We start from the raw sequence: 13,931 nt of genomic DNA, 5'->3' as shown, positions 1-13,931 counted from the left end.
TATATCTAAAATAAAACAGTTTTCTAAACTGGACTTTCAATCGAAGCAGGAGGTAATAAAGGAAGATCTCCATCGGGACAGAGAGACTTTTAAAACTGAAGAAAGATAAGGAAGACTTCTATAAACAAGTTATCGAAGCTTTTGATCAGAAGGAGCTGCGCATGGACTTCATTTATAAGTAAAAGTAAGACCATGATAACGTTTTTTTAATTAAATATGCTTTTCATGATGGTATTCTTACATCACACTCAAATTTATAAACACAGGCCTAAATTTACCGCATGCCTTTGGTAAACGCCAGAGTGAGGAGAGGTTTTAAATTAATTAGCGCCCCGGCGGCAATTCAAGGAAATACGGTAGCTGTGTGCATCGTGCGTCCATCCATCCATTCACCGCCGCTGGGAAAGTTGTTCATACGCAATCTGAGAAGAGGTGGACCGATATGTGTCGTCCAGGGCCGATACCGATTGATGGCAGTCGAGGAGGCCGATAAACATTCATTTGCAGTGAAAGTTATTCAAACATGAAGAGTATATTTCAGTCAACAGCTGGACAAGACTTTTTTAATGTTTTAAAAAAAAAAATGCCTGCCTAGAATTACGTTTCGCAAAATAATTAGCTCATGCTTAGCATTACCGCCGGCTCAGGATTAACGCCGGGTCAAACTTGTTTTGCAAAATATTATTTTTATTAGCGCATTTGTGGAATTTCCGCCCGGTCAAACTCGTTTCTCCAAATAATTAGCATATGCCTAGAATTTCCACCGGGTCAAACTCGTCACGTCACGAGTGACACTTCACCTGTCATCATTTTCAAAATGGAGGAGGCTGATTTCAATCATTTGAAATCTCATAAAGGGAAGAAGATTAAGAGCTATTCAGTAGGATTTAAGGTCCAAGCTATTGAATATGCTAAAAAGAACAGTAAGCAGCTATGTTTTATTAATATACCGTAGCTGCGTGTGTCAAATATGAGTCATTAAATGACTCCCGCCTCCTGGTGGTAGAGGGCGCTAGTGATCCTTCTTGCGACTACTCGGCTGCAGAAGAAGTGACAACAAGCAGCAATCGTTTATTTTTTCCTCTCGCTTGCACTTTTAACATGGAGGATTACATATCTAAAATAAAACAGTTTTCTAAACTGGACTTTCAATGGAAGCAGGAGGTAATAAAGGAAGATCTCCATCGAGACAGAGAGACTTTTAAAACTGAAGAAAGATAAGGAAGACTTCTATAAACAAGTTATCGATGCTTTTGATCAGAAGGAGCTGCGCATGGACTTCATTTATAAGTAAAGGTAAGACCAAAATAAAGTTTTTTTTTAATTAAATGTGCTTTTCATGATGGTATCCTTACATCACACTCAAATCTTTAACCGCAGGAGTAAATTTACCGCGTGCCTTTGGTAAGTGCCGGAGTGAGAAGAGGTTTTAAAATAATTAGCACCCCGGCGGCAATTCAAAGAAATACGGTAACAACTTGGCGAATTCTGGCTTTGTTAGCATATTTACAGTTTTTGTGCCAATCCTGCTCAACAAAGTTATTCAGCCGTGTGATGTGCCGGAAGTGTGTGTGTGTGTTAGTGTGTGTGTGTGTGTGTGTGTGTGTGTTATACCTTCTCATTGTGCTCGATGAGGATCTCCACCACGATGTTCTGGAACTTCAGATCCATGATGGCAGCGACTGTCTCCTCCTGCGGCCTCATCAGCGTGGGGCCGAAGACCACGCCCAAGTTGGCCACGGTCATCAGATTGTGTTTACTGTGGGCAGCCACGCTGTGGGCGGGGGGAGAGGGAGACCTCGGTTACCACAGTTAAAGTCAATAAAACTGGGGGGAAAAAAAGGATTGGAACCAAAAATAGAATTTGTATCATTGCTTTGTGACAGGGGTCAGCAAGCTTTTTGAAAGCAAGAGCTACTTCTTGGGTACTGATTAATGCCAAGGGCTACCAGTTTGATACACACTTAAATAAATTGCCAGAAATAGCCAATTTGCTCAATTTACCTTTAATAAAATAAATCTATCCTAGTGTGTGAATGTGAGTGTGAATGTTGTCTGTCTATCTGTGTTGGCCCTGCGATGAGGTGGCGACTTGTCCAGGGTGTGCCCCGCCTTCCGCCCGATTGTAGCTGAGATAGGCGCCAGCGCCCCCCACGACCCCAAAAGGGAATAAGCGGTAGAAAATGGATGGATGGGGTATTTCTGTCTGTCATTCCGTCGTACGATTTTTTTCCTTTTACGGAAGGTTTTTTGTAGAAAATAAATGATGAAAAAAACACTTAATTGAACGGTTTAAAAGAGAAGAAAACACGAAAAAAATAAAAATTACATTTTGAAACATAGTTTATCTTCAATTTCAACTCTTGATAATTCAAAATTCAACCCAAAAAAAAAAGAACAGAAAAACTAACTAATTCGAATCGTTTTGAAAAAATTTAAAAAATAATTTATGGAACATCATTAGTAATTTTTCCTGATTAAGATTAATTTTAGAATTTTGATGACATGTTTTAAATAGGTTAAAATCCAATCTGCACTTTGTTAGAATATATAACAAATTGGACCAAGCTATATTTCTAACAAAGACAAATCATTATTTCTTCTAGATTTTCCAGAACAAAAATTTCAAAAGAAATTCTAAAGACTTTGAAATTCGATTTAAATTTCATTCTACAGATTTTCTAGCTTTGCCAGAATAATTGTTTTGAATGTTAATCATAGTAAGTTTGAAGAAATATTTCACAAATATTCTTCTTCAAAAAAACAGAAGATAAAATGAAGAATTCAATTAAAATGTATTTGTTATTCTTTACAATAAAACAAATTTACTTGAACATTGAGATAAATTGTCAGGAAAGAAGAGGAAAGAATTTAAAAGGTAAAAAGGTATATGTGTTTAAAAACCCTAAAATAATTTTTAAGGTTGTATTTTTCCTCTAAAATTGTCTTTCTGAAAGTTATAAGAAGCAAAGTAAAAAAATGAATTTATTTAAACAAGTGAAGAACAAGTCTTTGAAATATTTTCTTGGATTTTCAAATTCTGTTTGAGTTTTGTCTCTCTTAGAATTAAAAATGTCGAGCAAAGCGAGACCAGCTTGCTAGTAAATAAATACAATTTAAAAAATAGAGGCAGCTCACTGGTAAGTGCTGCTATTTGAGCTATTTTTAGAACAGGCCAGCGGGCGACTCATCTGGTCCTTACGGGCGACCTGGTGCCCGCGGGCACCGTGTTGGTGACCCCTGCTCTGTGATGACAACCTGGCATCTGCACTTTGCGATATTACCTTTTTAACACGCTGTGCTGCTTTCTGTATCGTTTTGTCCATTGCAAATCTGTTTAAGAATGGCTAGCAATTCCTCTTGAGACCACACTTCCCAAACTCACTCTGTTTGGCAGACGAGCAAAGACTCAAGAGAGTGAAGACGAAAGCCAATCATCAGTTTTCCCCCCATCCATGTATGATACAATGCCACGATTTATTGATACCTTTCACCTTTTATAACAGAAATTAATAGGAAAAACTCACATGCACCAAAATCCAAGGTTTTACAAAAATGCTTTCTAACTCACAATTACAACATATCACATCAATATCAGGCATCCATAAAAATAAATACATATATATAAATTAATAAACACATATATAAATATATATGTATATATATTAGGGCTGCGAATCTTTGGGTGTCCCACGATTCGATTCAATATCGATTCTTGGGGTCGCGATTCGATTATATATCGATTTTTTTCGATTCAACGCGATTCTAGATTCAATCAATCAATCAATGTTTATTTATACGGCCCTAAATCACAAATGTCTCAAAGGACTGCACAAACCATTACGACTACGACATCCTCGGAAGAACCCACAAAAGGGCAAGGAAAACTCACACCCAGTGGGCAGGGAGAATTCACATCCAGTGGGACGCCAGTGACAATGCTGACTATGAGAAACCTTGGAGAGGACCTCAGATGTGGGCAACCCCCCCCCCAAAAGAGGGCACTTTAAGTTGATGATTACTTCTATGTGTAGAAATCGTTTTTATAATTGAATCACTTGTTTATTTTTTAACACGTTTTTAGTTATTTTTACATCTTTTTTTTCCAACTAGTTCAAGAAAGACCACTACAAATGAGCAATTTGTAGTGGACCGAAAGCAATGGATGTCGAGCGGGTCTAACGTGATACTGTGAAAGTTCAATCCATAGTGGCTCCAACACAGCCGCGAAGAGTTCAGTTCAAAGCGGATCCAAGACAGCAGCGAGAGTCCCGTCCACAGGAAACCATCCCAAGCGGAGGCGGATCAGCAGCGTAGAGATGTCCCCAAGATTCAAAAACAATATTTTTCCGATTCAAAAGGATTGTGTATTCATTCAATACATAGATTTCAGCAGGATCTACCCCAGTCTGCTGACATGCTAGCAGAGTAGTAGATTTAAAAAAAAAAAGCTTTTATAATTGTAAAGGACAATGTTTTATCAACTGATTGCAATAATGTAAATTTGTTTGAACTATTAAAGGAAGCAAAAATATGACTTATTTTATCTTTGTGAAAACATTGGACACAGTGTGTTGTCAAGCTTATGAGATGCCATGCAAGTGTAAGCCACTGTTCTTTATTATTATTTTTATAAATGTCTAATGATAATGTCAATGAGGGATTTTTAATCACTGCTATGCTGAAATGATAACTAATATTGATACTGTTGTTGATAATATTCATTTTTGTTTCACTACTTTTGGTTTGTTCTGTGTGGTGTTTGTGTCTCCTCTCAATTGCTCTGTTTATTGCAGTTCTGAGTGTTTGCTTTTGGAATTGGATTGCATTGTTCTGGTATTTTAAATAAATAAATAAATATTGCTGTGTATTGTTTTGTTGGATTGATAAAAAATAAAAATAATACAAAAATAAAAAATCGATTTAAAAAAAAAAAAAAGAGAGAATCGATTTTGAATCGCACGTGAGATTCGCGATTCGTATTCGAACCGATTTTTTTCCCACACCCCTAATATTCCATCCATCCATCCATCATCTTCCGCTTATCCGAGGTCGGGTCGCGGGGGCAACAGCCTAAGCAGGGAAACCCAGACTTCCCTTTCCCCAGCCACTAAACACCTACCTAGGGAGGCGTTCGGGTGGCATCCTGACCAGATGCCCGAACCACCTCATCTGGCTCCTTTCGATGTGAAGGAGCAGCGGCTTTACTTTGAGTTCCGCCCGGATGGCAGAGCTTCTCACCCTATCTCTAAGGGAGAGACCCGCCACACGGCGGAGGAAACTCATTTGGGCCGCTTGTACCCGTGATCTTATCCTTTCGGTCATGACCCAAAGCTCATGACCATAGGTGAGGATGGGAACGTAGATCGACCGATAAATTGAGAGCTTTGCCTTCCGGCTCAGCTCCTTCTTCACCACAACGGATCGGTACAACGTCCGCATTACTGAAGACGCCGCACCGATCCGCCTGTCGATCTCACCATCCACTCTTCCCTCACTCGTGAACAAGACTCCTAGGTACTTTAACTCCTCCACTTGGGGCAGTGTCCCCTAATATATATATATATATATATATACATACACACACACACACACACACACACACACACACACACACACACACACACACACACACACACACACACACATATATATATATATATGTATATATATATATACATACACATATTATACATATATACAAATGTATATATGTATATATATATATATATATATATATATATATATATATATTTATATATATATATATGCGTATATAAATATGTATATATGGGACGGTTTAGCTCGGTTGGTAGAGTGGCCGTGCCAGCAACTTGAGGGTTGCAGGTTCGATTCCCGCTTCCGCCATCCTAGTCACTGCCGTTGTGTCCTTGGGCAAGACACTTTACCCACCTGCTCCCAGTGCCACCCACACTGGTTTGAATGTAACTTAGATATTGGGTTTCACTATGTAAACCGCTTTGAGTCACTAGAGAAAAAGCGCTATATAAATATAATTCACTTCACTTCACATATATATATACATTTACATACACACACAAATATAGTCAAACAAATATACATAATTCTTATCCAATTAAATGGCTTTGCCTATATGTTACAATATACTTGCTTTAAATGTCTATAAAGCAACATGAGAATGTGTAACAACATGCATATTACTTTGAAGCACTGAGCCAGAGTGGGTGTTAGAAGGTATAAAAGTGTGGGGGGGGGGAGCTGCGTTTGAAGAAAATTTTGCTAAAGACAGGTGAAAAGATTTGACAGTCAAATCCTGCTGCAGTGCGGTGTGCATCTGCAGTTTAAATAGCTCCCGATGATTCCTTTGAAGACAAAAACGCTGGTGACACCTCACATTTAGAACATCTCCCAAACCCTTTTGCAGATAGGAGTGTGAAATTCTGGCTTTGCTTCCTTCCCCTGCAGGACATGCACGCACGCCAACTTCAGAAATAATAATAATACAAAATCGTATATATATATATATATATTTTTATTTTTTTTTTGAGTCGCTCCAGTCTGGAGAATTTCACGCCGGATAATCCAAATTCAATTTCAATAGTGTTCCTTTTTTTTTTAACAAGAGCCCGATTCTGCAGTAGTGGGCTTCTATGAAATAAGATCCAGCCGACTTCCACCGCCTCGGGGGAGAAGGGATTATTTACTTATCCTCAATTTGCTCATATTAAGTTTATAAAAAGCTTTGCCGAGGTAAAACCTTGTTATGTCGGGCTAACGTTATTTCTTACGATCGATGGCAATGATGTGGAAAAAGCCAAAGTTCGACCAAAACGTTCTGGAGAATCATCACAAGTTTAACCAGAACTGCAGAACCAGATAACGATACTATTAATTAAACAATTATTCACTAGCTTGTGTGCTATTGTGTGCTTAGCTGTTGTGTTTCCATTTGAGTTGGGAAATTGTGTTAGATGTAAATATAAACAGAATACAATGATTTGCAAATCCTTTTCAACCCATATTCAGTTGAATATGCTACAAAGACAACATATTTGATGTTCAAACTCATAAACTTTATTTTTGTTGTTGCAAATAATCATTAACTTTAGAATTTGATGCCAGCAACACGTGACAAAGAAGTTGGGAAAGGTGGCAATAAATACTGATAAAGTTGAGGAATGCTCATCAAACACTTATTTGGAACATCCCACAGGTGTGCAGGCTAATTGGGAACAGGTGGGTGCCATGATTGGCTATAAAAACAGCTTCCCAAAAAATGCTCAGTCTTTCACAAGAAAGGATGGGGCGAGGTACACCCCTTTGTCCACAACTGCGTGAGCAAATAGTCAAACAGTTTAAGAACAACCTTTCTCAAAGTGCAATTGCAAGAAATTTAGGGATTTCAACATCTACGCTCCATAATATCATCAAAAGGTTCAGAGAATCTGGAGAAATCACTCCACGTAAGCGGCATGGCCGGAAACCAACATTGAATGACCGTGACCTTCGATCTCTCAGACGGCACTGTATCAAAAACCGATATCAATCTCTAAAAGGATATCACCACATGGGGTCCAGAACACTTCAGAAAACCGCTGTCACTAAATACAGTTGGTCGCTACATCTGTAAGTGCAAGTTAAAGCTCTACTATGCAAAGCGAAAGCCATTTATCAACAACATCCAGAAACGCCGCCGGCTTCTCTGGGCCCGAGATCATCTAATATGGACTGATGCAAAGTGGAAAAGTGTTCGGTGGTCTGACGAGTCCACATTTCAAATTGTTTTTGGAAATATTCAACATTGTGTCATCCGGACCAAATGGGAAGCGAACCATCCAGACTGTTATCGACGCAAAGTTCAAAAGCCAGCATCTGTGATGGTATGGGGGTGTATTAGTGCCCAAGGCATGGGTAACTTACACATCTGTGAAGGCACCATTAATGCTGAAAGGTACATACAGGTTTTGGAACAACATGCTGCCACTAAGCACCGTCTTTTAATGGACGCCCCTGCTTATTTCAGCAGGACAATGCCAAGCCACATTCAGCAGGTGTTACAACAGCATGGCTTCGTAAAAAAAAAAAATAATGCGGGTACTTTCCTGGCCCGCCTGCAGTCCAGACCTGTCTCCCATGGAAAATGTGTGGCGCATTATGAAGCGTAAAATACGACAGCGGAGACCCCGGACTGTTGAACGACTGAAGCTCTACATAAAGCAAGAATGGGAAAGAATTCCACTTTCAAAGCTTCAACAATTAGTTTCCTCAGTTCCCAAACGTTTATTGAGTGTTGTTAAAAGAAAAGGTGATGTAACACAGTGGTGAACATGCCCTTTCCCAACTACTTTGGCACGTGTTGCAGCCATGAAATGCTAAGTTAATTATTATTTGCAAAAAAAAATAAAGTTTATGAGTTTGAACATCAAATATGTTGTCTTTGTAGCATATTCAACTGAATATGGGTTGAAATAGATTTGCAAATCATTGTATTCCGTTTATATTTCCTTCTAACACAATTTCCCAACTCATATGGAAACGGGGTTTGTACTTTTTCACTGGCTGGAAAGACGATGCTGGACACACTTTTCAATGTTAAAAACAAACCAAAAAAAAATGCTGGCGGCGGTGGAGAAGAGATGGAGTGACAGCAGGGAAGGGGGAGTGACGAAGACGAGTGGGAGTGAGCGAAAGGAGAGAATAAGCATGTGGAGTGAGAACGAGGAGACAGACAGGAAGGAGTGTGGAGAGTTTAGGAGGAGGTGTGGATTGGATGAACTACGACCAAAGGGGACAGCGAGCACTCACTTGGCCAGATGCTTCATAAACAGCCCCAGGACTTGGCGATTCTTCTCCGGTAACTTGTGGACCAGGCAGTGGACCGCCTGGATGCGAGACTCTGGACTGCCGCCCTCTGTTGAAAACGTACAATCACATTAAAAAAAAAAAAAGCCAAACAGGCAGAGATGTAATCGTGCTATCAATTCAACTTAAAAAGCCACCGCCGCCTAATAGGATACATTGGGAAAAATAAAAAGTGAGCAGATCTTTAAGGACACAATCATAAACCCAGGGTACAGGGGGCTAAGGGTAAGAGGATGATGCATTCCCGTTTCAGGGACTAAAGAAGAGGTGTAATGGTAATATACGGCAGCGGGGGGGACAGGTTTACGTTACTGCCTCAGAAATCATCTCTTAAATATTCCCTCACACATGGGCATCTGACCGCCCACGCCTCATTCCATTACTATGGGAACCACAGTGGTGGGGGTTCAGGACGTGGGGGGGGGGGGGGGAAGGATGCTGTCATCTGTCAAACAAACAAATATAAATTAGTTTAGATTAGATTAGATAGTACTTTATTTATTCCGTCAGGAAAATTAACATGGCTTCATCTGGCCGGGATCTTCAGCTCTCACTGGATCGGTTCGCAGCCGAGTGTGAAGCGACCGGAATGAGAATCAGCACCTCCAAGTCCGAGTCCATGGTTCTCGCCCGGAAAAGGGTGGAGTGCCATCTCCGGGTTGGGGAGGAGACCCTGCCCCAAGTGGAGGAGTTCAAGTACCTAGGAGTCTTGTTCACGAGTGAGGGAAGAGTGGATCGTGAGATCGACAGGCGGATCGGTGCGGCGTCTTCAGTAATGCGGACGTTGTATCGATCCGTTGTGGTGAAGAAGGAGCTGAGCCGGAAGGCAAAGCTCTCAATTTACCGGTCGATCTACATTCCCATCCTCACCTATGGTCATGAGCTTTGGGTCATGACCGAAAGGATAAGATCACGGGTACAAGCGGCCCAAATGAGTTTCCAGGTCTCTCCCTTAGAGATAGGGTGAGAAGCTCTGCCATCCGCGAGGAGCTCAACGTAAAGCCGCTGCTCCTCCACATGGAGAGGAGCCAGATGAGGTGGTTCGGGCATCTGGTCAGGATGCCACCCGAACGCCTCCCTAGGGATGTGTTTAGGGCACGTCCAGCTGGTAGGAGACCACGGGGAAGACCCAGGACACGTTGGAAAGACTATGTCTCCCGGCTGGCCTGGGAACGCCTCGGGATCCCCCGGGAAGAGCTAGACGAAGTGGCTGGAGATAGGGAAGTCTGGGCTTCCCTGCTTAGGCTGCTGCCCCCGCGACCCGACCTCGGATAAGCGGAAGATGATGGATGGATGGATGGATGGAGCACAATCCCATTAAAGATCAGACAAACATTACAGGGAGACAGAACAGGATCGCTGACGGGTCTGCTGGCTTCCAGCGCCCCTTACAAAAAAGATGAGATACAGGGAAACAGGGGGGGGGATAGAAGACTAAAATAAAATTAAAAAAAATTGGTCTTAGCCTGGAGAGGGGGTGCAGACTGAGGCCAAGAGAAAAAAACAACTCATAGCCATAGAACACATCCCTCTTCCATGTGTGTAAGAGGGAAACATCAAACATCAAAGAACACAGAGGACATTAAGGACATTAAAGCAGCAGATACAACCAGACACTTCTACATACAGCTATGAATAAAAAGTAAAAAAAAAAAACATATCCACTTTGGTGGCCTCTGGGGTGTTCCACGCCATCGTCCGCTGGGGTGGAGGGAGCATGGCCAGAGACAGGAGCAGACCCATCAAAGCAACCAAGACAGCCGACTCCACTCTCGGCCAGTGTCCAGTCCGCATGGATGAGCGAGGATACGTCCGAGGATACATAGCTAATCCTTTTTTTTACCCCTCTCTCGTTAAAAGGCCTACTGAAACCCACTACTGCCGACCACGCAGTCTAACAATATATACAGTGGGGGCAAAAAAAGTATTTAGTCAGCCAGCGATTGTGCAAGTTCTCCCACTTCAAAGGATGACAGAGGTCTGTCATTTTCATCATAGGTACACTTCAACTGTGAGAGACAGAATGTGGAAAAAAAATCCAGGAATTTTAAAGAATTTATTTGTAAATTATGGTGGAAAATAAGTATTTGGTCAACCATTCAAAGCTCTCACTGATGGAAGGAGGTTTTGGCTCCAAATCTCACGATACATGGCCCCATTCATTCTTTCCTTAACACGGATCAATCGTCCTGTCCCCTTAGCAGAAAAACAGCCCCAAAGCATGATGTTTCCACCCCCATGCTTCACAGTAGGTGTGGTGTTCTTGGGATGCAACTCAGTATTCTTCTTCCTCCAAACACCACCAGTTGAGTTTATACCAAAAAGTTCTATTTTGGTTTCATCTGACCACATGACATTCTCCCAATCCTCTGCTGTATCATCCATGTATCCATTTTGGTATAAACTCAACTGGTGGTGTTTGGAGGAAGAAGAATACTGAGTTGCATCCCAAGAACACCATACCTACTGTAAAGCATGGGGGTGGAAACATCATGTTTTGGGGCTGTTTTTCTGCTAAGGGGACAGGACGATTGATCCGTGTTAAGGAAAGAATGAATGGGGCCATGTATCGTGAGATTTGGAGCCAAAACCTCCTTCCATCAGTGAGAGCTTTGAATGGTTGACCAAATATTTATTTTCCACCATAATTTACGAATAAATTCTTTAAAATTCCTACAATGTCAATTCCTGAATTTTTTTTCACATTCTGTCTCTCACAGTTGAAGTGTACCTATGATGAAAATTACAGACCTCTGTCATCATTTGAAGTGGGAGAACTTGCACAATCGCTGGCTGACTAAATACTTTTTTGCCCCACTGTATATCAATGATGAAATATTAACATTGCAACACATGCCAATACGGCCAGGTTAGTTTACTAAATTGAAATTTAAAATTTCGCGCGGAAGTATCCTGCTAATACGTCGCAGTATGATGACGCGTGACGTCACGGATTGTAGAGGGCACCGTTCCCAGCTATAAGTCGTCTTTTATATCGCGTAATTCCACAGTATTCTGGGAATCTGTGTTGCTGAATCTTTTGCAATTTCTTCAATGAATAATGGAGACATCAAAGACGAAAGCTGTAGGTGGGAAGCGGTGTATTGCGGCCGCCTTTAGCAACACAAACACAGCTGGTGTTTCATTGTTTACATTCCCGAAAGATGACGGTGAAGCTTTACTATGGAACAGAGCGGTCAAGCGAACACGGTTGGATTGGACCACACACACAAAGTACAGTGTATTATGCAGCGATCATTTCGAAAGATCGTGTTTTGAAGAGGGTCCCTTGCGAAGGGCAGAGATGGGCATCGCCACCACCCGTCAACTGGTGCTGAAGAACGATGCGAGGCCGACCTTCAGGTTGTACAGGTACGACCATATAATCTCACTAAAACACTAGTAACACAATAAGCAGATAAGGGATTTTCCAGAATTATCCTAGTAAATGTGTCTAATAACATCTGAATCACTGCCCTCGTCTTTTTTTCTCTCTAGTCATTCACTCTCACTTTCCTCATCCACGAATCTTTCATCGTCGCTCAAATTAATGGGGAAATCGTCGCTTTCTCGGCCCGAATCGCTCTGGCAGCTGGTGGCCATGATTGTAAACAATGTTCAGATGTGAGGAGCTCCACAACCCGTGAGGTCACGCGCACATCGTCTGCTACTTCCGGTACAGGCAAGGCTTTTTTATTAGCGACCAAAAGTTGCAAACGTTATCATCGATGTTCTCTACTAAATCCTTTCAGCAAAAATATGGCAATATGGCGAAATGATCAAGTATGACACATAGAATGGACCTGCTATCCCCGTTTAAATAAGAACATCTCATTTCAGTAGGCCTTTAAGAGGGCATTGCACGAGCCTGATAAAGATGTCATCCCCATCCAGCCGCAGCACTCGTTGGAAGATAAAAGAATACGTGTCGGTGAAACCAGGACGTTGCCGCACAAGGTGACTGGAAGGTGTCAGGCCATAAAACGTGCATGTACGGTATGTCAGGGCCGGAACACTACGTCATAATCAGCGTCTTTAAGGTCACGCTTGGGTTCCTTTCTGGGATGGCCGAACTGCGGAACCGCAGCTAATTGTTTTTAACGGCCTAGGGCAGGGGTGTCCAAACTTTTTCCACAGAGGGCCGCACACGGAAAAATTTAAGCATGCGGGGGCCATTTTGATATTTTTCATTTTCATAACAAAATATATGGATTTTTTTTTTTTATTCCTTAGGGGTCCTGGGGAGCATAGAGGGTCTCAGTCACTAAAATGTTAAAAATAAGTAAAATTATTTTTTTAAGTTTTCAATTTAATGCTTACAGTACATCTCTATATCAACTTGAGGTTGATATAAAGTAAAAAAAAATAAGGTTGTATGCCTTTTCTGTCAAAGACAACTTTGTTTTTTATAGTAAAACTGAAATATGCAGTATTTAGATAGATAGATAGTACTTTATTGATTCCTTCAGGAGAGTTCCTTTATTTAGCAATTAAAGCCCTCAAAGATCAATAATGCAGGACACCATTGATTTTAATTATTTAATACTTTTGAGTAATCACAGTGAAAAGTTAAATAAAATCCCACTAAATATATTTATGATCCGAAAGGTTCCCCACTCATAAAGTGATGCATTTTTATTAGTTTTTTTTTTATTTTAACACTTAAATTTAAAGATCAACTTTCAATATATCTGTCAATTTTAAGTTTAAACTATTATCAAACTTGCCAACCCTCCCGGATTTTCCGGGAGACTCGCGAAATTCAGCGCCTCTACTGAAAACCTCCCAGAAGAAATTTTCTCCCGAAAATCTCCCAAAATTCAGCGGAGCCACGCCCCCTCCAGCTCCATGCGGACCTGAGTGGGGACAGCCTGTTTTCACGTCCGCTTTCCCACTAAACAAACAGCTTGCCTGCCCAATCACGTTACAACATCTAAGGATTTTAATAAAAAAACTGCACACGCAAGGAGACGAAGCAGAAGAACGAGGAAGTTACAGCCATGGCGACGCCGTCTGTAATAGAGTGATTCTATGTTGTCTGTCGCCATCTCTTGGTGAATGTTGGCTATGGCGTTATGGGGTTGATT

The 13,931-nt window shown here is 41.2% G+C and overlaps 1 protein-coding gene across 3 annotated transcripts in view; it reads right to left on the bottom strand.

Annotated features, from left to right (window-relative positions):
• The window catches only part of arhgap10 (Rho GTPase activating protein 10), a 230,487-nt gene that overhangs the window by 62,327 nt on the left and 154,229 nt on the right, over nt 1-13,931 (bottom strand). For all 3 annotated transcript variants that reach the window (XM_061881211.1, XM_061881214.1, XM_061881213.1), the window contains exons 17-18: nt 8,788-8,893; nt 1,615-1,774 (exon numbers count right to left, since the gene is read on the bottom strand). In XM_061881211.1, coding sequence (XP_061737195.1) covers nt 1,615-1,774; nt 8,788-8,893 — 266 coding nt within the window. The remainder of the gene's footprint in view (nt 1-1,614; nt 1,775-8,787; nt 8,894-13,931) is intronic.

Source organism: Nerophis ophidion, linkage group LG20, assembly GCF_033978795.1.
Source record: "Nerophis ophidion isolate RoL-2023_Sa linkage group LG20, RoL_Noph_v1.0, whole genome shotgun sequence".
NCBI lineage: Eukaryota > Metazoa > Chordata > Actinopteri > Syngnathiformes > Syngnathidae > Nerophis > Nerophis ophidion.
Note: the sequence above shows the minus strand (reverse complement) of the source record. Positions and strands in the feature narration are given on the sequence as shown.